The 22,036-nt window shown below is 38.8% G+C and overlaps 1 protein-coding gene across 1 annotated transcript in view; it reads left to right on the top strand.

The window, feature by feature from the left end:
• The window catches only part of MRPS9 (mitochondrial ribosomal protein S9), a 65,025-nt gene that overhangs the window by 25,480 nt on the left and 17,509 nt on the right, over positions 1-22,036 (top strand). Inside the window, exons 3-5 of the mRNA XM_036263386.1 lie at positions 2,747-2,809; positions 2,897-2,927; positions 15,471-15,550. Coding sequence (XP_036119279.1) covers positions 2,747-2,809; positions 2,897-2,927; positions 15,471-15,550 — 174 coding nt within the window. The remainder of the gene's footprint in view (positions 1-2,746; positions 2,810-2,896; positions 2,928-15,470; positions 15,551-22,036) is intronic.

Here is a 22,036-nt window from a genome sequence, read left to right as displayed (position 1 = left end):
CAATGGGTACCAGAACCCTGCTGAAGTAAATCTTACTTTGTGTGGTGGGCCTTGCACAGCTGATTCTCCAAGGTGGTCAGAGGTCAGTGGTCAGTGGGCACAGCCAGTCCTTGCGGCTGATTAGCCTAAGTAGATTTCTCCCATTGACATACCAACAGCAATCAAGACTCAATTACGACAGAAGGGTGTACAGTCCACACTAAGGATGCACCTCAAGGGCCCAGCTGGGAGACCAGGGAGGCTGTGGCACTGGACCCCATAGGACATCTACTATAATAGGCCACCCTAACAAGCCTAGGAGACAAAGCAACTCTACCTAATACCTAGAAACAAACTCAGTGAGGCAGCTAAAATGAGGAGACAAACATGTCTCAAATAGAAGAACAGAATAAAACTCCAGGAAAGGAACTAAACAAAATGGAGATAAGCAATCTAACAGCTGCAGAGTTCAAAACACTGGTTATAAGGATTCTCAGGAATTTAGTGAGGGCCTCAAGAGCATAAAATAGGACCAGTCAGAAATGAAGGATGCATTAACTGAAATAAAGAATAATTTACAGGGCCCAGCTGGTGTGGCTCACTGGCTGAGCATCAACCCATGCACCAAGAGGTTTGATTCCCTGTCAGGACACATGCCCAGGTTCTGGGCCTGATCCCCAGTGGGGGCGCATGCAGGAGGTGGCCAGTCCACATTCTCTCTCATTGATTTTTCTCTCTCTCCCTCCCTTCCTCTCTCTCTCAAATCAATAAAGAACCAATATATGTATATTTTAAAGAATAGTTTACAGGGAATCAATAATAGAGTAGGTGAAGCTGAGAATCAAATCATCAATTTGAAGTATGAGGAAGCAAAATACACCCAATAAGAACAGCAAAAAGACTCCAAAAAAATATGATGATAGTGTAATGAGCCTTTGGGACAACTTCAAGTGTACCAACATTCGCATCATTGGGGTGCCAGAAGTAGAAGAGAGAGCAAGAAATTGAAAACCTACCTGAAAGAATAATGACAAAACTTCTCTAACTTGGTGAAGGAAATAGACATATAAGTCCAGGAAGTACAGAGAGTCCCAAATAAGGTGAACCCAAAGAGGCCCACACCAAGACACACCATAATTAAAACCCAAAAAAAGACAAAGAGAATCTTAAAAGCAGCAAAAGAAAAGCAGTTAGTTACCTACAAAGGAGCTCCCATAAGATTGTCAGTTAATTTTCAACAGAAACTTTGCAGGCCAGAGGGAGTGACAAGAAATATTCAAAGTGATGAAAAGCAAGGACCTACAACCAAGATTACTCTATCCTCTAAAGCTATCATTTAGAATCGATGGACATATAAAGAACTTCCCAGACAAGAAAAAGATAAAGGAGTTCATCACCACCAAACCAGTATTAAATGAAATGTTGAAGGGTCTTCTTGAAGGAGAAGAACAAAAATATGAACAATAAAATGGCAATAAATACATATCTATTAACAACCAAATCTACAAATAAAATGAACAAGCCCTGGCCAGTTTGGCTCAATGGTTGGAGTGTTGGCCTGCGGTCCGGAGAGACCCGGGTTCGGTTCCTGCTGAGGGCGTGTACCTCGGTTGAGGTTTGTCCCCAGCCCTGGTTTGGTCTTGCGGGTGGCAGCCACTCGATGTGTCCCTTTTGTGTCGATGTTTCTCTCTCTCTCTCTCCCTCCCACTCTATCTGAATAAAAAATGGGAAAATGTCCTCAGGTGAGGATTAAAAAAAAAAAAATGAACAAGCAGAACAGAAACAAACTCATAAACACAGAGAACTTTTTGTTGCTTGCCAGAAGGGAAGGGGGTTTAGGAAGAGGGGTGAGAAAGGTGAAGGGACTAAGAAGTACAAATGGGTTGTTAGACTGACAAACTTCATGGGGGAGGGCGGTCGGAAGAGATAATCAAAGAACTTTTAAGCATATATGCATAACCAGTGGACACAGACAGTAGTGTGGGGAAGGCAGAAGGGGGCCAGGAGTGGGGAGGTGGGGGTCAGTGGGGATAAAGGGGGGACATCGGCAGTACTTTCATCAATAAAGATAATTTTAAAAATAACTGGCAAGAAAAATAACAGAGAGGTTATCTGTGGTATCACTTTCATGTTTGAAGTGACACTTGAAAATTAGTAATAACTAGTTTAATATGCTACCCCCCCCCCATCCACAGTTTCACTTTCCCCAATTTCAGTTACCTTTGGAGTAGCTCCGTCTGAAAATATTAAATGGAAAATTCCAGAAATTGCTGTCTCACTCCACCTCACCTGGGATGTGAATCATTCCTTTGTTCTTTGTCTCCACTGTATTTGCACCCCGCCCATAGTCACTTATTGTCAAATCCACTGTTGTATCACAGTGCTTCTGTTCAGGTAACCCTTATTTTACTTAATAGTAGCCCCCAATCCCAAGAGTGGTGATGCTGGCCATTCAGATATGCCAGAGAGTAGCTGTGAACAGGTGTGTGTGTATAGGAAGAAACAGTATCCGTAGGGTTGGGTGCTACCCTTGGTGTCAGGCGTCCCCTGGCATCGTAGAACTAGGGGCTGCTCTCTTTATAATTTATTTTTTCTTTTTGGGGATGTGTGTGTGTGGTAACATTCTTTTATTGAGAATATTTTGAAATGAGAATATATATGAAACTCTTTGTGTGATATCTGGTACATAGTAAGTAGTCTAACAGTTGATTATAACATTAACTGGCTTTTATAACAATTGTTAATTAACCTTTATGTGTATTTTCAGAGAGCTATTGCTTATCTTTTCCCCAGTGGTTTGTTTGAGAAGCGAGCCAGACCAATAATGAAGGTAATTATCTTAATTAATATTTTTTAAATTTCACTTTGTTTTATGTGTTACAGTACTTATCTAATGCGTGTTTATTTTATTTTACAGCATCCTGAACAGATTTTTCCAAAACAGAAAGGTAAGTTTTCTCAAGAATGAAGTAAACAGTTCTTTTTGTTATATTGTTATGTTATATATATCAGCAGTCACTCACATATTATGAAGATGAACTCTTGTATATATCATGGGGGTCGTGTAGTAGGTCAAAAATATTTCATAACTAATAATGGAGTTTACACCCGATTTCTTTTTAAGTACAAAATATTAAAATTAGAGCATTAGAGTTTATGCCTATACTAATGTCACACTAATTTACATTCTAATATGTCTTTATAAGGAAGAGTTTGGTACAGATTTGCTGAATTTATATGAAAATTTTATATTTATCTTCATTTTGGAAGCATATTTTCCCTGAATATAGATCCCACCCCACCCCCCATTTTTAGTTTTTTGTCACTTTATTGATGTGATTGAATCACCTCTTGTCATACATTGTTTCTGACGAGCAGCAGTTAACCATCATTCGTATTTCTGTTTCCTCTAGCTTCTTTTTGATTTTTATCTTTTAAATCTATAAAGTAAAATCTTGAGGAAAACAATAGGACTTAAGGTTGTGAGGAAATAATATATTTACTGTTTTCTTGTTTACATTTGAAACCTGTTTCTCAGTGTGGACTGGTGGTAGTTGTCAGTCAATTTAAAAAGTATTAAAGCAACACATCAGTTTTAAAATACTCAACATATAAATTTATATTTATTTATCATTCTTTCTTTATAATCCTAGAGGTATTGTATTTTTTGTTTTTTGTTTTGTTTTGTTTTTTGTTTATCCTCACCCGAGGATATATTTTCCATTTATCATCAGATAGAGTGGGAGGGAGGGAGGAGAGAGAGAGAGAGAAACATCCATGCGAGAGAGACACATGGACTGATTGCCTCCTACATGAGCCAGCCAGGGCCGGGGAGGAGTTACAACTGAGGTAGGTGCCCTTGACCGGAATCGAACCCGAGACTCATTGGTCCGCAGGCCAATGCTCTAACCGCTGAGCGAAACCGGCCAGGGGTAGGTATTTTCTTTGAGTGCATTTCAGTTCCCCATTTTTTTTTGCATAACCCTGACACTGGTACATCATCAAAGTTTTTTAGTTTTGAGTTCCTTGTGTACGAATTTAAACTTTCTACAAACTCTGAGTGCAGAATATTTGTATAATTGTATAGATTTTCCCCTCTGCACACTGAATTTTAACAAACTTTGTTTAGTATTGCCTTTGAGTCTAAAGCATTCAAGTTCATTTTCATAGAAGCAACAACTATCTTTTCTGTTTTCACTCATATTTTATCTGTTTTTCTAATACTTAGTTCCTGCAATTATAGAAATAAATATGTTTTTAAAAAATAAGTTTTGGAATAAACACAACTGACTCTTAGTAAACATGTAACTCAGCAGCAAAAATATGTGGAAACACTAGGGAATAGCCTGATAGCCACAAATGCTCAGTGTGAGTCGGTATGTTTACAAGGTGGTTAAACAAAGATGGTAAGGGGCAGGTGTTTGTTCATTTATTTATTTATTTATTTAAATCCTCACATGAAGATATTTTTCTATTGATTTTTGTTGTTGTTGTTCAGATAGAGTGGGAGGGAAAGACAGGAAGAGAGAGAGAGAAACATCGACGTGAAAGGAACACACCGAGTGGCTGCCACCCACACGACCCAACCAGGGCCGGGGACAAACTGCAACCAAGGTACGTGCCCTTAGCGGGAACTGAAACCAGGTCTCTCTGGACCGCAGACTGATGCTCTAACCGCTGAGCCAAACTGGCCAGGGCTGATTTTTTTTTAAAGATGGAGTGGGAGGGAGGGAGAGGGAGAGCAACATCAATATGAGAGAGACACATGGATTGGTTGCCTCCCACATGACCTTGACTGGGGCCCTGATTGAACTTGCAACTAGGGTACATAGCCTTGACCAGGAATTAAACCTGCAACTCTCTGGTCTGCCCGCCAACGCTCTAACTGCTGAGCCAAACCAGCCAGGCAGGAAGCAGATATTTCTATAAAAATTTATTTAAGTTTTGCTCTGCTGCTATACTTCACTCTTTGAAATAACTTTTACTTTGAATCTTATTATAAATGTTTTGAGTCTGCTTGTAAATATATTCTCTCTCTTATATTTTCTCATTTCTTAGACATAGTTGATTATAAACTGTAACATCAATGTAATTGATCCCTTTTGGGGAAGTAATAAATGAAGATTATATTAAAAGTCTACATCAGCCCTGGCCGGTTTGGCTCAGCGGTTAGAGCGTCGGCCTGCGGTCCGGAGAGGCCCGGGTTCGGTTCCGCTAAGGGCATGTACCTCGGTTGCAGTTTGTCCCCGGCCCTGGTTGGTCGTGCCGGTGGCAGCCACTCGATGTGTCCCTTTCACATCGATGTTTCCCTCTCTCTCTCTTCCTCTCTCTCCCTCCCACTCTGTCTGTACAAAAAAAAAAAAAGTCTACATCAGTGCCTGTGTGATTTTGCTCAGGGGATTGAGCATCGTCCCATGGACTGAGAGGTCCCAATTCACTTTCTGGTCAGAGCTTGTGCCCTGAGTTTCTGGGTCAATCCCCAGTAGGGGGCGTGCAGGAGGCAGCTGATCGATTTTCTGTCTCTCCCTCCCTCTCTCTCTAAACCATCAATAAAAACATTTAAAAAAAATAAAAGTGCACATCAGTGTTAAAGGCGCAGCTTGGTTTTTTAGAAATGAAGCTGTATTCATGAGGTACAGTAATTTACTAGTGGCTTTTCTATAAATGTAATGACAGTGATTCTTTTAAGTGACTCCTCTATTTTTCAACATCTCTGACACCTAACTTTTCTGTTTCTCTCTTTGTTCTATATGTCTCTGCTAGTAGCATCTGAGACTGTTTTTCTGTCAGATCATACCAACTTCTCAACATTAGAAGTTTATTATTACTCTCAGCTCGAATGTAATCACTGAAACTTTTGTAGGTCCCTTCACAAGAATGCCCTTGTGTTATTTTAATTTGTTGTTGTTGTTAACCCTCACCTGAGGATATTTTTTCATTGATTTTTAGACAGAGTTGAAGGGAGGGTGGAGGAGAGTGGCGGGGGAGGGGGGGAGAGACATCGATGTGAGACATCTATTAGTTGCCTCCAGCAGGACCCTGACCAGGGCTGGGGATGAAATCCGCAACCCAGGTACATGCCCTTGACCAGAATTGAACCCGAGACACTTCAGCCCAAGGGCTGAGCCATGTGTTAATTTAGAAATGTGTCGGTGTTGGTGGGATTTTCTTACATACGAGTTAAGCAAAAAACAAGCAAAACACAGGCGGAGAAAAGAGTATGGTGATGACCAGAGAGAAAAGGGGAGGGGGAAGTAGACAAGGGTATAGGGGAATAAATGGTGATGGAAGGAGACTCGACTTAGGTTGGTGAACACACAGTGCAATATACAGATGCTGTGTTATAGAACTGTACACCTGAAACCTATATAATTTTATTAACCAGTGTCATCCCAATAAATTCAATAAAAAATAAATAAACAGTACTCCCTTGGAATCAGCAAAGTGTTTTTTGCCACCTACCAATTTTGCTCCACTTTGCAAGTAGAGGAAAAAATGATTTTTCATGTTAAAAATGTGAGTGAATTTTAGATTTGAATAGATTATGACACTTGTAATGTGCTACTGCTTCCCTCATTAAAAGATAAAAGCTTCCAGATTGAGTTAACATTAAAATTCTGCTTTACTGTTTAAAGCAAGTGATAAAAATATTGGGTAAAACAGATATATACGAATTGATGATAGAAGCAAGGAGTATAGTACCTAACACTAGACAAAATGGAATTCAAGGAGATTGGGAAATGGTTCAATGAGACAAGAATGTTAGCTTGTATTGATAAAACCTAATGTCTATTAAGTGAATTTGAAGACCAGGAACCTTTTTGTATCAAGCATTTAACATTGAAATGTTTAAAGCAAAGCTGTTAACTGAGTCTCTAAAGAATTTGAATAACACAACATGATTTTATAACTACAGATACAAGTCAAAGAATACATTTGCTCTGCAGATTCCAATGGAATGTTAATAGAAGTACCATGTAATAGGTCATAGAGAAAACCTAATAAATTCCAAAATGTAGGTATTATATAGATTAGATTTTCTGACTTAAAATCAGCAGAACCATAAAACTATTACGTTAAAGAGGAAATAAAAATTGAGATTACAGACTACTTAGAAATACAGAGTGGGACAAAAATAGGTTTACAGTTCATGTGGAAAATAATACAATAGTTAATAACTAATAATCCAAGAATAAACCGTGTTTTGTACTCACAACTGTAAACCTATTTCTGCCCACCCTTGTATTACTGACTTTCCCCTTTCACTTTTTTTTCACTCATTCCTCCACCCCTTTCCCCTCTGGCAACCATCAGTTTGTCTTTGTTTCTGTGAGTCTGTTTTTGTTATGTTTGTTTTAATTTTTTTAAATCCACATATAAGTGAAATCATGAGGTGTTTGTTTTTCTCTGTTTGACTTATTTCACTTAGCATAATATCCTCTAGGTCCAACCACGTAGTAGCAAATGGCAGGTTGTGATTCTTTTGGGGTTTTTTTTGTTTTTTGTTTGTTTGTTAATCCTCACCGAAAGGTATTTTTTCATTGATTTTAGAGAGTGGAAGGGAGGGAGGGAGAGAGAAAGAGAGATAGAAAAACATGGATGTGAGAGAGACACATCAGTTGGTTGTCTCCCACATAACCCCAGTCAGGGTTGGGGACTGAACCTGCAACCCAGGTATGTACCCTTGACCAGAAATTTAACCCTTTGGTACTTGGACCAACACTCTAACCACTACGCCAAACCAGCCAGAGCTTGTTTTTTTTTTTATTGCTGAGTGATATTCCATTGTATATATGTGCCACTTCTTTATTCGTTCATGAATCGATGGACACCTATGCTGCTTTCATACCTTGGCTATTGTAAATAATGTGTACATAGGGGTGCATGTATCCTTTTGAATTAATATTTTCACTTTCTTTTGATAAACACCCAGAAGTATTGCTGAGTCTTATGGTAGATTTAGTTTTTCAAAGAATTGCCATTGTGTTTTCCTTAGTGGCTGCATACATTTGCAGTCTCACCAACAGTGCCCGAGGGTTCCTTTTTCCTGCACATCCTTGGGAGCTCTTGTTATTTGAGAACTCTTTGATAATAGCCATTCTGACTAGCGTGAAGTGATATTTAATTGGGGCTTTGATTTGCATGTGTCTGATAATTAGAGATGTTAAGCATCTTTCCCTATGTTTGTTAGTCTCTTTTGGAGCAGTGTCTCTATGTTGTCTCCCAATTATTTGATTGGATTGTTGTTTTTTTGTTTTGTTATTAAGTTGTATAAGTTCCTTATATTTTTTCAATATCAACCCCTTATTGGACATATCCTTTGCAAATATTCTCCCATTCAATCGGTTGTCTTTTTGTTTTGTTGATAGTTTTCTTCGCTATTCAGAAGCTTTTTAGTTTGTGAAGTCCTATTTGTTTATTTTTGCTTTTATTTCCCTTGCCTGAGGAGACATACCTAAAAAGATATTTTAGTCAAAGAGTTTACTACCTGTTTTCTTCTAGGACTTTCATGGTTTCGGGTCTTACATTTAACTCTGTAATTCATTTTGAGTTTATTTTTGTATGTGGTATAAGATAGTGGTTCAGTTTCATTTTTCCTTTGTGATCTGTTCAGTTTTCCCGGCACCACTTGTTTAAGAAACTGTCATTCTCCAGTGTATATTCTTCCTCCTTGTCTTAGATTAATTGACCGTATAAGCAAGGGTTTATTTCTGGGCTCTCTATTCTGTTCTATTGATCAGTATAGTATGTCTGTTTTTGTGCCAGTTCATACTGTTATGATTATTATAGTTTTGTAGAATAGTTTGATACTTTCAACTTTGTAGAAATAGTGTGATACTTTCAACTTTGTTCTTCATTCTCAAGATTGCTTAGGCTATTGTGGTCTTTTGTGATTCCATATAAATTTTAGGATTATTGTTCTAGTTTTGAGAAGAATGCCATTGGTATTTTGCTAGGGATTGCATTGAATCTGTAGATTAGTTTGTGTAGTGTGGTCATTTTAATGAAAATAATCCTTCCAATCTAAGAGCATGGTATATATAGCCTGGCTGGTGTGGCTCAGTGGTTGAGCATCAACCCATGCACCAAGAGGTCACCTCAATTCCTGGTCAGGGCACATGCCCAGGTTGTGGGCCCAATCCTCAGTGGGGGGCATGCAGGAGGCGGGCAGTTGATAGTCTCTCTCATCGATGTTTCTATCTCTCTCTCCCTCTCTCTTCCTCTCTAAAATCAATAAAGAAAATAAATAAATAAATAAACATTAAGAGCATGGTATATCTTTCAATTATGTTTGGCCTCTTCATTTTCTTCAATGTCTTATAGTTTTCAAAGTACAGGTCTTTCATCTCTGGTTAAATTTATTCCTAGGTATTTTATTCTTTGTGATGCAATTGTAAATGGGATTGTTTTCATAATTTCTCCTTATGATCATTTATTATTAGTGTATAGCATCATGATGTATTTTTATATATTTCTACATATTTCAGCAGAGTAGCAGGATACACTTTTGTATTTTGTATCCTGCCACTTTGCTGAACTCGTTTATTAGTTCTAGTGGGTTTTTTTGGTGGAATCTTTAGGGTTCTCTCTATATAATATCATGACTTCTGAAAATAGTGATACTTTTACTTCTTTATTTCCAATTTGGATGACTTTCACCTCTTTTTCTTGTCTGATTGCTGTGGTTAGTACTTTCAATATTATTTTGAATAATAGTGATCATAGACATCCTTGTCTTGTTCCTTATCTTAGAAGGAAAGCATGCACCGTTTCATTTTGAAATTCCTTCTGTACCCACTTTGTTGAGAGTTTTTATCATAAGTGAATGTGAATTTTGTGATTTTTGTCGTTGTTGTTGTTAATCTTCACTGAAGCATATTTTTTTCAGTGATTTTTAGAGACTGGAAAGGAGGGTAGGGGGAGAGAGAAACATTGATGTAAGAGAGACACATCAATTAGTTGCCTCCTGCACATGCCCGGACTGGGGCCAGTGATCAAACCTGCAACCCAAATACATTCCCTTGATTGGGAATCAAACTCATGCCCCTTTGGTGCTCAGGCCGATGCTCTAACCACAGTGCCACACTGGCCAGGTCAGAATTTTATCAAATTCTTTTCTGCATCTGTTGAGATGACCGTAGATCTTTATCCTTGGTGTTGTTGATGCTATGTATCACATTAATTGTTTTGTGGATATTGAACCATTCTTGCATCCATGATATAAATCCCATTTGATCATGAAGTATGATCTTTTAAATATTTTTGAATTTGGTTTACTAGTATTTTGTCGAGAATTTTTACATCTATGTTTATCGGGGAAATTGGCCTATAATTCTCTCTTTTGTAGTGTCTTTTCTGGTTTTGGTATCGGGGTAATGTTGCTCTTGTAGAATGAGTTTGGAAGAGTTCCTTCCTCTTTAGTTTTTGCAATAGACTGAGCAGAATAGGTATTTATTCTGTGAATGGTAGAATTGATTAACCTGTGACAGCGTCTGGTCTTGGACTTTTATTTGTTGGGTGGTTTTTGTTTTTTATTACTGCTTCAGTTTCATTGGTAGTAATAGGTCTGTTCAGATTACCTTTTTCTTCTTGTCTTAGTGTTGAAAGATTGTATGTTTCTAGAAATTTATCCATTTCTTCTAGATTGTCCCATTTGTTGGCATATAATTGTTTCTAGTATTTATTATATGCCAATATATAATAAATATTTTTGTATTTCTATGGAATCAACTGTAATCTCTTTAATTTCTGATTTTGTTTATTTGACCTCTCTTTTTTCTTGATGAGTATCACTAGAGGTTTGTCAATTTTGTTTATTCTTGCAGGGAATTGGCTTTTAGTTTTATTTATCTTTTTAAATATTTCTTTTGTCTCTACTTCATTTATTCCCCCTCCCCCCCACTCTTTATTGTTTCCTCCTTCTACTTACCTGGGGATTCATTGTCTAGTGAGTGCCTGCTTCCTGGTTCGTAGACAGCTGTCTTCCCCTGTGTCCTCACATGGTGGAAGGGACCAGGGGTTTCTCTGGGATTCTGTTTATGAGGACAGAGCCATAATTACCTCTCAAAGACCCCACATCCAAATACTAATACATTGGGATTAGGCCCCAGTATATTAATTCTGGGGAACACAGACATTCAGTCTCAAGTATATAGTATAAACACAGGTTAAAACCTTTGTATTTTTTAAAAACATGTAAAAAAAATCTTTATTTCAGTAGATATACATATTTAACTGCAGCGAAGGAGTTTAGAACAGTAAACTAACTGTCTCTGACGAGGGAATTCTAATATTTAACCTATGTAAGAGGAGTGCACCAAAGCAGTGCTTGGAGGGAGATTTATATAGCATTGAGTGCATATATCAGGAGAGAAGAGAGATCTGAAATCAGTCATTGAAGCTTATATCTTAGCAACCTAGAAAATGAGGAGCAAATTAAATTCAAAGTAAGCAGAAGAAAAGAAATAAAAATTAGAGCAGAAATCAGTGAAATTGAAAACAGAAAATCAGTGGAGAAAATCAACAAAACCAAAAGCTGGTTATTTGAAAAGATCAGTCAAATGTATAACCTCTAGCTAGGCTAACTAAAATATACAGAAGGAGAGAGGAGACATGACTAATGTCAGATGTGAAGAGGGACACTGCCACAGATGCCACAGCAGTCAAGGGACGATCGAGTTGGTAACCTAGGTGAAATGGATCAGTTTCATGACAAACACTGCACAAGCTACCAAATCTTACACAAAAATAAGTAGACAGTTTGAATAGGCCTGTATCTGTTACAGAAATAGAATTCATAATTAATAATCTAGAAGACCTTGAGTTTGGCCATGGCTTTAGATACCACACCAAAGGCATGATCCATAAAAGATAGAATTGATAAGCTGGCTTCATTAAAATTAAAATTTTTTGTTCTGCAAAAGACACTGTCAAGAGAATGAAAAAACAAGTCATAGAGTGGTAGAAAATATTTGGAAATGAACTATCTTATAAAGGACTATTATCCAAAATACACAAAGGAGGGACTCTTAAAACTCAACAGTAGAAAATAAACAACCCGATTTTAAAATGGGCCAGAGACCTTAGCAGAGCCCTCACTACAGAAGCTATATGTACTTATGAAAAGATACTCCAGCCCTGGCTGGTTTGGCTCAGCGGTTGGAGCGTCGGTCTCCGGTCCTGAGAGACCCGGGTTCGGTTCCCGCTAAGGGCGCGTACCTCGGTTGCAGTTTGTCCCCGGCCCTGGTCGGTTGTGCGGGTGGCAGCCACTCGATGTGTTCCTTTCACATCGATGTTTCTCTCTCTCTCTCTCTCTGTTCCTCTCTTTCCCTCCCACTCTACCTGAACAAAAAATGGAAAAAATGTCCTCGGGTGAGGATTAAAAAAAAAGATACTCCAAATCAGGAGTAAATCCAGATTAAAGCAACAGGGTGATACCACTGCACACTTGTTGGGATGGCCAGAATCCAGACACTGCCAACACCAGTTCTGGCACGTGTTGTAATGGTGGGAATACACTGCTGTTGGGATGCAAAATAGCGCTGCCACTATGGAAGATATTTTGGCAGTTTTACAAAAGTAAACATATTCTTGCCATACAATCTAGCAGTGGTACTCCCGGGTATTTACCTAGAGGAGGTGAAAACGTATGTCTGCACAGAGACGTGCACACACACAGATGTTTAGAGCAGCTTTATTCATGATTGTCAAAACTTGGAAGATGTGCTTTAGCTGAATGGATAATTAAACAATTAGATGGTGGAATTGCTCAGCACTAATGAACTATCAAGCCATGGAGGAAAAGACATAGAGGAAACTTACATGCGTATTACTAAGTGAAGAACTCCAATCTGAAAAGGTTAAGTGTATGATTCCAACTAAATGACTTTCTGGAAAAGACAAAACTATGCAGACAGTGAAAAGGTCACTGGTCACCAGGAGTTATGTGTGTGGGGGGGGGGAGGGGGGATGAAGAGGTAGAGCACAGTGGATGTTTAGGGCAGTGAAACTACTCTGTATGATACTGTAATGGTGGGTACAGCTGTCATAAATTTGTCCAAACCCCACAAATGTACACCACCAAGAGTAAACCCTGAATCGACCATGGACTTTGACTGGTGATGATTGTCATTGTAGGTTCACCAGTTGTAATAAGTGTGCCACTCTGGTGGAGGGTGTTGATAATGGAAGAGCCTGTGTATATGGGGGGGCGGGGCTGAGGGTACATGGGAAATCTGTGCGTCTTCCTCTCACTTTTGCTGTGAACCTAAAACTCTAAAAAGTAAGGTCTATTTGGACAATAATAAAAGAGTGTATAACTTACGTAATTAATGTTAATGTTATAGAAAACATAGATAACCAAGGAGGCAGTATCAAGAGCAACAAAAACTAAAATACAAGTAAAACTTATAAAAATATGTAAGAGCTTTATATAGAAAATTATAAAACTTAAAGGATCGACCATAAGTGAAAATCTAAACAGCTGGAAAATGATTTCATGTTTGTAAGGAAAGATTAAGAGCTACATTAATATAATTTCAGTCAAAGTCCTGATAGGACTTTTGGGAGAAACTTGTAAACTTTATTTGAAAGAGTGAATCTGCAAGAAGTAGCAAAAAGTTTTTTAGAAGAAATAAGAATAATGAAGGAAACTTAGCCTACCAGGTATCAAAATGCAACAAAAGCAGAATTTAATTGAATAGTGGTAGTGGTGCAGAATAGACCAAATTATAGTAGTCAGTGTCAGTAGTTGTTTATGCCATGTTTTGTGAGTTCTAAGACATGGTTTTTAAAATTTTAACATCTTTGGCAACAGGATTCATCATACAATTAATGTAAACTATGAAATATATATATATGAGCTTTTTTTCTTTGTAAAAGATACATGGAATCAAGTGTATGTATATAGATGTGTGTGTAGATATCTATATGCATACTTTATGAAATCAAGTATACACACTCTCATTCACATGAAATGAGACCCGACTCAAAAATCCCTCCAAACTTGACAGTAAAGTCTCATCTGTAACCATTATGTTACTCTTTCTTGGTCATTTTCTGACTTTTAACAATACAGTGAAAAGTGATTGAATAGTAAAGCTATAAAAATTGAAAAATATGCAAGATTTTATGAAGTCTGAAAATGATGTTGAAGAAGTATTTAATACATCCTCAAGCCATTGGCAGACAAGAATCTTGTTTTATTCTTTTCAAGCTAAACTTCCTTTCAGGATTTTTTTTTTCACCAGTTACTCTGAAATTTTGGTCTTCTTTTTAAGCGTATTTACTTAAAGTGGCCCAGATATAGTGCCAGTTATCCTCAAAAGAAAGACTGTAGTATTTAAAAAAACTAATGGGTAACAACTCACTTTGCTAGACAAAGCACTTGAATTTCTGCCTCACAAACTTAAATCCCAGGTAGATTAGATTTCTGAACATGAAAACAAAAATTTTAGAGGACAATAATTTTTAATGAGCACACGGTTTTAAAACATGCCTTCTCAATGGGGGTGATGTTGTGCCCCAAGGGACATACACTGGTTCAGAGGAAGTAAAAAAAAATCTCAGCTATTACTGTGTTTTGGCCTTTCTAAGGGCCACCACAGTATACATCAACTGATATGCAGTGTATCTGGTAAAAAAATGTCTCCTCAATAGGGGCTGATAATGAAAAAACATTTGAGAAACACTGTAAGAGAGGAAAAGTGACAGATTCTGCAAAAACATATATGTTAAACTTCTTGATTATGAAAGACAAACAAAATTAAAAGACAACAGATTGGGAGAAAAGAGTTTACAATTTATGTAATGGACAGAGGAGTGTAGTGTAGTCTTTAAAATATTCGAGTCCCTATAAATTGTTAACAGAAACAACAATAAAATATGGACAAAGTGCATAGAGTTAGTGTTTGGTTATTTACTACACAGACTCCTTTCTCAGTTTGATGGTCATCTATATTTCAAAAGGAATTACACGTAGCACCTTTGGGGGGCCCCTCTGTTTTAAACTCTCTGAGGTATGTCATTGTAGAGTTGTAAGGAATAATGTGGCATGGAAAATCCATTTAACTTTTTCTTTGTTATTTTATGCCTGTTGCTAATTTTCTGCGTGAATTACATTATTGACTTTATCAGTTTCATTTTTTAAAAATATGGGAGTGCATTGTATTTACAGTCACACCTAATTTTTTTTTTAACCTAACAGGATGATTTTGGCTATTTTATGTGTGTTTAAAACAAGTTCTAGAAATTCTCATGGTGAGATATTTACAAACAGTTTCTCAAATACAAACATTGTTTTATGTCAATGTGTGTAAAATAGCTTAAAATTTTACATGTTAAACTATTAAAATTCTAAATATTAATGCTTTTTTGTTATTTTGAAAGTTATTTCAGGATTATTAACATGTCTCATAACTACAATTAAATACATCTATATGTTCTCTGTATATATTTTCATTTTTGTTTGTTTTCATCTGGCTTTTCATTAGCAACCCAGTGGGGAGAAGATGGCCGTCCATTTCACTTTCTCTTTTACACTGGCAAACAGTCGTATTATTCATTAATGCATGTAAGTACTTAACATTTATGATAAATAATATGAACTGTAAAGTTTAAGTAGCTGATTATACCAGATTGTTTAGCTTCACGATTTACCTAGTATGTTTCATAATGGACAAAAAATAAGACCTCTAGAGGTAAGACAGTGTGTTAAAAGGCTTTGTATTTTATTAATTCATTTTTCTAAAGGTACACATTATAGAATGTATAACATAATGATTGTCCTTAAAATGCTTTCACTTGCAAATTGATGCCATGTTAGGAGATAGATGTTCAATTCAGTCACGTGAGTGTGTGTGTGCGCCAGGTAAACGTGACGCCGGGCAGGGGCCGAGTCAGGGATAGTCGGGGCTGTGAAGCACCTTAGGAGACAGTCAGATAGTTAACTGTACTTTTTGTTATTCAAGTACAGTTGTTGCTTTTCATAGAAAGAAGATCTAAGAAACGAGTTTGTTACGTTGACTTCCACTTGCTTTGGAGTGTACTGGAGGTTTCTGTGTCAGAGCCTACATGTGTGTGAGAGTGTGCAAACACACGAGTCCCCTAGAATAACTAGGGGAAAAACCTGGATGCTAATGTCCAGGTGTAAGCAACAGAACCCGTTTCATCTTAGAACATGGCAAGTTTTATTTTATTCATTGTGAGATTTTTGTAAGTACTCACTGGGTTTCGCCATCCACACTCCCATCTCAGGTTGCCTGAATCCCATACACACACAGCCTCTGCTTTTTAGAACTGTCTGATGTTTGTTGGTGCCCCAGAAACCCAAAAGGACAAAATCCCCACTTGTCAGGTACATTTATTTCTTGGGGAATGAAAAAGAAAACCTTCTTTTCGTTTTTTGTTGACCTTGGGCAAATGAGCTTCTTGCCCTGGCAGAAAGGAAATGAATGATAGATGCCGAGTGTGTCTTTGCTGAGTAATGGAGCTGCGTGCAGGCGCTCCGCGAGGCTGTCTCCGCACAGCCGCCTCCGCACAGCCCGCGGCTGCCCAGGACCCCTGCTGTTCATTTAAATAGGTATGTCAAATCTGCCTGCAAACGCGCTGGTTTGATCTGTGGTAATATTTGTGAAGGTTCCATATGGACTTAAGCCCCCTGCAGTGCTAAGAAATAATGTACAACGCTTCATGGTGCAGACGCAAATTTCCTCTGAAAAGGGATGCAGTGCTGCGTTTTAGCTGTCGGAGGGGATGATGGAGCTGACGCGCTAGGCCTGTCAACTTGTTACACGGATGGGTTGCACGCAGCGAAGCTGTGGAAAATCTGTGCCTTTTAACTTTTCTACTTAATCACGGCTGCAGCATTGCCTTTAGACTGTACGCTACATTAATTCCCTTCCTGCCTTCTGCCTTTCATCCCAAGTTTCACGGGAAGAAGGAACGCACGCAGGTCTTGTGGAGGCGCCTTATCACACAGCTGTCATCCCACAAGCCATTTGCATTTGTTTTGGCTGAAACTGAGCAACCCAAGGGCAAGATATTTTGTTGCATTCCATCATAATGAAGAAATTACACATTGTAGGAGAGACCTAACTTTATTTTTAGTTTGTTTATGTCTTTTATAAGGTATTTGCTCAAGAAACTGGTCGGTTTCTCAGTGGATAAAAGATTAGCATGCTTTTGACTGAAAAGTCAAATTATATCTGATTAATAAGTATCCTTTCTTTTTGAATAATATAGTTTCTGTTATATATAGGAGAGTTCTTCGGGCTTTTAGGTTTCAGTTAAATTCTGTAATTTAGGTCTGTTTTGTTGACTGTTTTTAACCCCCTAACTGTGGGTTTAGCATTTGTTTTATTGCTTATCAGATCAGTTTACACATAGGAATTACAGATATTTGGGGTTAACTTGAGCATTTAAATTCAGATAATTAATAAAATCTTGTATTTTCAAAAGTGTGTTTTATAGAATTTTAAAGTATATGTGTGGGGGAAAAAGATAAATGTTTTTCTAAATGCTTGCTGTTCACGTAAGCATCATGTATGGCACTTGTTATTAATTACAACTATGATCTCACCTGTCTCGTTTCCGAGGTCACACAGACCAACATCATCCCAGATTCCTTTTGTTACTCTAAGTAGCATGTGACTCAGTCCTCACTGGCGGGCTTTCAGAAGCGGTTTTGTAGTGGAGTCAAGCATTGCACGTAAAGTAAGACAATACAAACTGAAGCTGCTTCATGTGTTTGCTCTCTCCTTTGTTCTGCCTTCTCTTGGTGATGGGGGCTGCTGTTCCATTCTCTGTGTGACCTTGAGTCCACTCCTGCCCCCCCATGGCAGCAAGCCGATTGGCCCCAAAGACTAGGGCGGGCGCTAAATACTTGGGGATGAATGATTGTTTTTACCATTTCTTTTTGTTGATACAGTTTCTTCTCATGTGACAGGGTAAAAGACCCTGAGCCAAATCCGTTTCCCCATGTCACTGACCAGCTGTAACTGAGGCATGGCAGTCATGGGCCAAGCTTTCTGACAAGAAGCACAGTTCTCCCAGGAGACCTTTCTTTTTTGTCCTCAATACCAAATCTTCTTTTTAGTACTTGGGCACTATTTGCATATTAAGTTTATGTTACATTATAGCAACTAATGGTAGTTCTCATACAACTTAAGTTAAGGATAATATGTAATGCTTTAGTGAACACTGTCCAATTGGCCCATCTGATTTTTGTGGAAATGGAGGGAGATTTTTGAAGAAGGATAAAGATGAGAAGGAAGAAGCAATTTGTTGTTCCTGTCCAGAAATGCAGTACAATAGGACAGAATACAGTGAAGGAAAAAACTGCTGAGGCATGGGGTCTCGGATGTAAATGTGTTACATTCTGCATGATCTGCTTCAAGTTCCAGGGAAAGTTGATAAGAAGCCACTTACAGTGAATATAATGTACATATGTAATGAAAAAAGTATAAAACAGTGCTAACAGCTAATTTCTTAAGCAATCAAAGGTGGTTTCAGTGAGAAGCAGGAGACTCCGGGAGCTTCTCCTAGGGCGACAGAGGGCTGAAGGGAGCTCCGTGCTGAGGGGCCGGCTCGTCGTCTCTTTCACCCCAGTGGATGGCTTTCCAGTTCTTTAACAGCCCCTTGCCCAGTAGAGCTTGTATACTTTTCCGACACAATTTAGGGTTTCAGGAGCAGAAGGAAGAAATAGAGAAAGAATAAGAGAAGTTTCCTGAGAGAGCTGAGCAGAAGTGTGAAGGGAAGGGAGGACTTCTAAAGAGGAGCGTGTGCAGTGGAGAACACGCTCTGCCAGTGGGCGGCCGAGTGGTGAGCGGCCTGGTCCAGGGGAGGGGCCAGTAAGGGCCCACCGCCTGCCGGGGCAGCTTGTGCACAGCACTGCGCCTGTCCCGCCCACCCAGCCGCTGGTGAGGGGAGAGGGGACACACTCATGAGCCGGCCTCGGCCACCCGGGCGGTCACAGTGGAGTGCGTGCGGGTCCTTTACATTTCAGGAAAATATTAGCTCAGATTGACTCATTCTGTTAATTCATACATTTCTGAACATTTTTAAATTCACTCACAAAAAATGAGTTGAAAATTATTTGAAACTCATTACGGGGAGTGATTATTTCACTCTGAAGTGGGAACCGTTTTGTGAAACATGATTCATGAGGTCGCCGTTTCCATAATGCAGCCTTCCCAAAGGCTTTCTGAGGGACCCAGGCTGTCAGGTACTCTTCAAGGACGCTCTCCAAAGCTAATTCCTTTGGGAATGCTGCACATTGCAGACTGGGAGACTGGAAGAAGAAGATACTTAGCAGAGTGAAAAGCTCTGTGAAGCCGGTCAGTAAAGAAACCTGTTGAGAATGAGGTGTCACCTCACACCTGTCAGAATGGCCGCCATCAACAAATCATCAAACAACAAGTGTTGGTGAGGGTGTGGAGAAAAGGGGACTCTAGTACACTGCTGGTGGGAATGCAGACTGGTGCAGCCGCTATGGAAAACACTATGGTGTTATCTCAAAAAATTAATAATTAAACCTCCATTTGACACAGTGGTCCCACTTCTAGGAATATACCCTAAGAAGCCTGCAACACCAATCAGAAAGAATATATGTACCCCCATGTTCACAGCAGCACTATTTACAATAGCTAAGATCTGGAAACAGCCCAAGTGTCCATGAGTAGATGAGTGGATAAAAAAGCAGTGGTACATATACACAATGGAGTACTATGCAGCTGTAAGAAAGAAAGATCTCTTATACTTTGAGACGACATGGAGGGACCTGGAAAGTCAAAACAAGCCAAATAGAGAAAGACAGGTATCATATGATCTCACTTATTTGTGGAATATAATGAACATAAAGTCTGAGGAATGGGGTAGTCCCAGAGACATGGAAGTAGGGTACCGACTGACAATCCCGAGAAGAGGGGGTAGTGGAGGAGAGATAAACCACAGGACTTATATGCATGAACAGTGGACATGGACAGCAAAGCTGGGGACAAGGCGGGGAGGGAGGAGGAGGGGGGATCAGTGGGGGGAGTGGGGGGAACATCTGTAATAAAATAAATAAATAATTAATTTAAAAAAAGAAGCCTGTTGAGTAACCTACTGCCACTCAGACGACTGGATCATGGAACCCTCTGCCCAGACAGACACATTTTATTTTATTTTATTTTATTTTATTTTATTTTATTTTATTTTATTTTATTTTATCCTCATCCAAGGACATTCTCGCATCTGTCCTCAGGTAGAGAGGGAGGAAGAGAGAGAGAGAGAAACATCGATGGCAGAGAGACACATCGACCGGCCGTCACCCACACAACCCCAACCCGGGCCGGGGACAAAGTGAAATGAGGTACGTGCCCTTAGCGGGAACCGAATCCGGGAGTCTCTGGTCCACAGGCCAACACTCTAACTGCTGAGCCAAACCAGCCATGAGTGATTGGGAAGGGCTGTGTCGCCCACTGAAATCGCCGTAAGTCCTCGAATACTGAAGCATGTACTGACATTTTACATAAGCCCCTCCCCAGTTTTAAGTTTAGTCAACTCTGAAAACTGCAGTGGGAAGAATTTAGTGTCTTATAAACTTATTTTAGGATGAGTTTTACAATAAACAATGGAGTATTTTTAGAGTATTTTTATAAATTGAAGGAATTACATGATCATGGATGAAATATTTATCCCCCTCCCAAAAAAAGATGTATGAAATTAGGGAATAAGTAGATCATTATATATTTATACTACTCTGCTGAATTTAAAAAAAAAACAAGTAAGTCTAACTCTGGTAACTTATGCATAAACAGGATTCACTTGCCTTTTGAAAGAAGCTCCTGGCTTATTTAGAAATTTTCCAGTTTTTTTAAAATGACTTAAGTAGCCTTTTGTGCTCTTGCAAGAAACACGGAGGAGCAGCCCCAGGAGAAGCTGGGCTCGGCAGGTGAAGATGCAGGCGACAAAGCCCACTCCTGGGTCTCGGAGTCACCGAGACCTCGCTTCCTTCACAGCTCGGACTCGTGGAGAAGGTTTAAAACCCTTGATGTAGTGCTTTTATCTGTAAAAGTGGAATTAAGGTAGTGAGGCTTCTCCCGGTGAGGTGATGTGAGCTGCACTGGAAAGGCTAGTGGTGGGAAGCAGCGGACCAACGCTGGCACGTCCGTGCCGCTCTCAGACTCCTGACGCGGGAGTTCACCCAGGAATAATTCGGCAGTGGGAACTGCTGCTCCACACGCATCTGAACATACGCCTTTGTCCCATAGGAATAATTACCAGTGTGTATCTTGCATGTACTAAATGTAACAATTAAAAAAATAATTTAAAAAACTGATTCAACTTATTACCTCTGTGGTTTTAATCAGGTTGCTTTTATATTGGTGTGATTGTTATGTGGTGTAATGTTACTTTGAGTTGTAAAAATATATGGTATCTGAGTTACAAACTTCTTTATGTGATTACTCCTGTGTCTGTGCTTTCCCAGAGTACTTCCCTGTGACCTTTATGTGAGACTGTTTCTCTGTGTATGTAGACAGCATTATGTGATGTGTAAACTACAGCACACTGTTTTTACAGATGGATAGCAAGGTTCTACCATAGAAGTGTGTCGCTTGGAACTTCAGATAAATAGCAGAAACCATGATAAATGGATTATGTTTATATTTATCTGATTTGATTATACCAGTATATACCAGTAGCTATAAAACTGAGAAGAACGTTATTTAGGAAATTGATTTGCTGTGATTTAAAAAAAAGAAGAAACCTAACTACATAATTTTAAGTGTGTTACTTTTCTGATTTTGTCTAGTATTTGTATATCAAAATACATTTGACTTTTCCTATACCACTCACTCGAGAAATGTTATTTGTTTACGCTTCCTAAATTCGGAATTTCTACATGATTAATACAACCAGAACAGATTTTAGAAGACTAAAATTAGATTTTTTTAGACCAAAAAATTGCACTGCTCACACTTTGGAGGTGTAGTTTAAGCACTGCTTTTCTCCTACCTGAGCATCTGGTATTTTCAAATTAGGCACCTTCTAAATTTGACTCATACATTATGGAAAT

The sequence above is a fragment of the Molossus molossus genome, unplaced genomic scaffold, assembly GCF_014108415.1.
Source record: "Molossus molossus isolate mMolMol1 unplaced genomic scaffold, mMolMol1.p scaffold_m16_p_15, whole genome shotgun sequence".
Lineage (NCBI taxonomy): Eukaryota > Metazoa > Chordata > Mammalia > Chiroptera > Molossidae > Molossus > Molossus molossus.
Note: the sequence above shows the minus strand (reverse complement) of the source record. Positions and strands in the feature narration are given on the sequence as shown.